We start from the raw sequence: 2,423 nt of genomic DNA on the forward strand, positions 1-2,423 counted from the left end.
CTCTCTCAGGGAGCCAGCTGGATCCTGGACTCCCAAACCCAGAAGAAAGGCAGGATTTTCCCTCCGTTGAAAGAAATCAGAGTAAAAGCAAAAGCTAAAGGTTCTGGTTATGGGCATGGAAGAAAACCATGAGTCCCTTCTCGTCACCCAGGGAGACCCAGAGGGTCCTCGGCCTCCCCTTCCAAGGCTGAACTGTTTGGAAGGAGGTGAAAGCTCGAAGCCTGTCCCTGCAGACGCCAAGGGCCCAAATCCCTTGGGATGGGTGGAGGTTAATCCAACCCTTTCTCCACAACAAGTCTCTGGCCACCCCCACAGCCCCTGCCAGGAAGGGTATTGAGTGATTCCTCCTTAACGTTCCTCAGCTGGGGCTTTCTGCTGGTGGTTGGCCAGTGTCTGCTCCTCTCCAGCTGCAGAAGAAGCCTGTGTGAGATTTTCCCCCCTTTGAATTTCCTCAGGGCTGGTTGCCCAGAGAAGCTGGAGATGCCCCATCCCTGGAGAAGGTCAAGGACAGGGTGGACTGGGCTTGGAACAACCTGGTCTGGTGGGAGGTGTCCCTGCCTGTGGCAAGGGGGTGGGACTGGATGGTCTGTAAGGTCCCTTCCAACCCAAACCCTCCTGTGATATCAGCCCCATATGGGGTTGCTCCCCTCCAGCAGCACAGGTGAGGCCAACATCTGGGTATGGGGACCAGTTTGGGGCTTCCCAGTATGGTGGGGGAGCAAAGAGGGTGAGGGCACCAAACTACAGCCCAGGAAGGGCTTCAAGGGCCCAATGGGGTAGAGAGAGGGCAGAGCCAAGTATCAGATCCCCCCAGTGCCTCTCATTACACCCTGTTAATTGGTTAATTCCCCACTGAGGCTGGGAAAAGAGGACTCCTGGGGCCATAGGCATCCTCACCCTGCTCTGATCTCCTTTCCCAGGTGTCTGGAGACAAGAGGAGGGTTTGATGGACCTTCACCTGAACCCCTGGGTCTCATCTCCCTGTGCAGTGGGTTTTGGAGAGGAACCAGGATGACTTTTCCTTCCTCCAGTTCTCTTAAGCAACTTCCAAAGAAAAACCCACAGGAAATAAAAAACCAAAATAAAAGGCACAGACACAGGGCAGAAATGGTTTAGAATTACAGTTTTAATTTTAACTCCCCAACAGGGCAAGTTTACCTTGTAACAGCCATGTAGTGATTAAACAGCGATTGAAAGATCAAAATAGAGTTGAAGGCACAGAAATGCTCCCATTTTGCACAGAAGGAAAGGAACCTGAACACCGCTCCCCTTTCCTGTCCCTTTGGTGGGATTGTGACAAAACCCAGCCCTGGTTTCTTTCCCAAGGGTAAGTCAATGGCTTTGGGAGTTGCTTTTTTTTTTTTTTCCTCCTGTGCCTTAGGGAAGAAGTTTGAGACAAGTTTTTCCCCGCACCATGAACCACGGGAAGACTCTCTCCCCTTGGAAAGATGCCTGCTCCATAGCAAAGATTTGTTTTTTCCTCTTGGTATCAAAAAACTCCAGCCTCCCTTCCTCACAGTACAAGCAGATTCGTATCCTCTTGGGGACACTGCATAGAGTCAAGGGGGTGACATTTGTAGAGGTCAGAGCCTCATACCGACCACTGTTATGACAGAGAGCCCATATCACTGGGTCGGGCTGCAGGGAGGATAAAGGCCCTTTCTGACAAGCCTTGGCCACCCCGATGGCCCACACGTCAACTCCACAGATCTCCACGTCCCAGCGGTGCCACCCCGATGTGAAGCCCCTCGAGCCCAAAACAAAGGGCCCGGATTTGAACCTCCTTGGGTTGTAGGGCAGGCCCTGCTCACGGCCTTGCCACTGCATGAGCTTGCAGTCCTCTGAGAGATAAAGACCAGCACTGGCTGTCTCCGGGTCCAGCGTCATCTGTGCTGGAGGTGGAGAGAGGGTCAGGCTCATTGCAGCAAATCTGAGGGGAAACAGGGCTTCTTCTCTCCCCCCTCAACCCTCTGACCCAGGTGGGACCGCTCCAGGCATCATCTGGTGGCGGGACCAGGGTGGGAGAAGGGGGAAAGGTGGCACCAGAGCACTTTAGGTCAATCACTGGGGACAGCAGAGCTTCTTTTACCATATTTTTTGATTTCATATGCTGGCTTGCTTGGTTGTATTTTTGGTTTACTTACCTATCAAGGGAAGCTCGGACTCCAGGAAATCTAGAGGAAAGAGAAAATTGTGAGAGGCAGAAAGATCAGTTGGTCTTACTGTGGGTTTCTGCAAAAGTCCCAAGAGTCAGGAACAGGCTTGGGGGAGGCACCAGAGCACTTTAGGTCAATCACTGGGGACAGCAGAGCTTCTTTTACCATATTTTTTGATTTCATATGCTGGCTTGCTTGGTTGTATTTTTGGTTTACTTATCTATCAAGGGAAGCTCGGACTCCAGGAAATCTAGAGGAAAGAGAAAA

At 51.9% G+C, this 2,423-nt stretch overlaps 1 protein-coding gene across 1 annotated transcript; it reads right to left on the reverse strand.

The window, feature by feature from the left end:
* Nucleotides 1-1,106: 1,106 nt before the first annotated feature.
* On the reverse strand, nucleotides 1,107-2,207 carry LOC106900228 (tripartite motif-containing protein 7-like). The gene is made up of 2 exons (XM_014962221.1): nucleotides 2,145-2,207; nucleotides 1,107-1,892 (listed from the first exon to the last, which is right to left on the reverse strand). Exon 2 carries the CDS (start codon nucleotides 1,885-1,887, stop codon nucleotides 1,378-1,380), a length of 510 nt encoding a protein of 169 aa, XP_014817707.1. The 5' UTR covers nucleotides 1,888-1,892; nucleotides 2,145-2,207; the 3' UTR covers nucleotides 1,107-1,377.
* Between the last annotated feature and the right edge of the window lie 216 nt (nucleotides 2,208-2,423).

The sequence above is a fragment of the Calidris pugnax genome, unplaced genomic scaffold (assembly GCF_001431845.1).
Source record: "Calidris pugnax isolate Ruff unplaced genomic scaffold, ASM143184v1 scaffold1648, whole genome shotgun sequence".
Taxonomy (NCBI): Eukaryota; Metazoa; Chordata; class Aves; order Charadriiformes; family Scolopacidae; genus Calidris; species Calidris pugnax.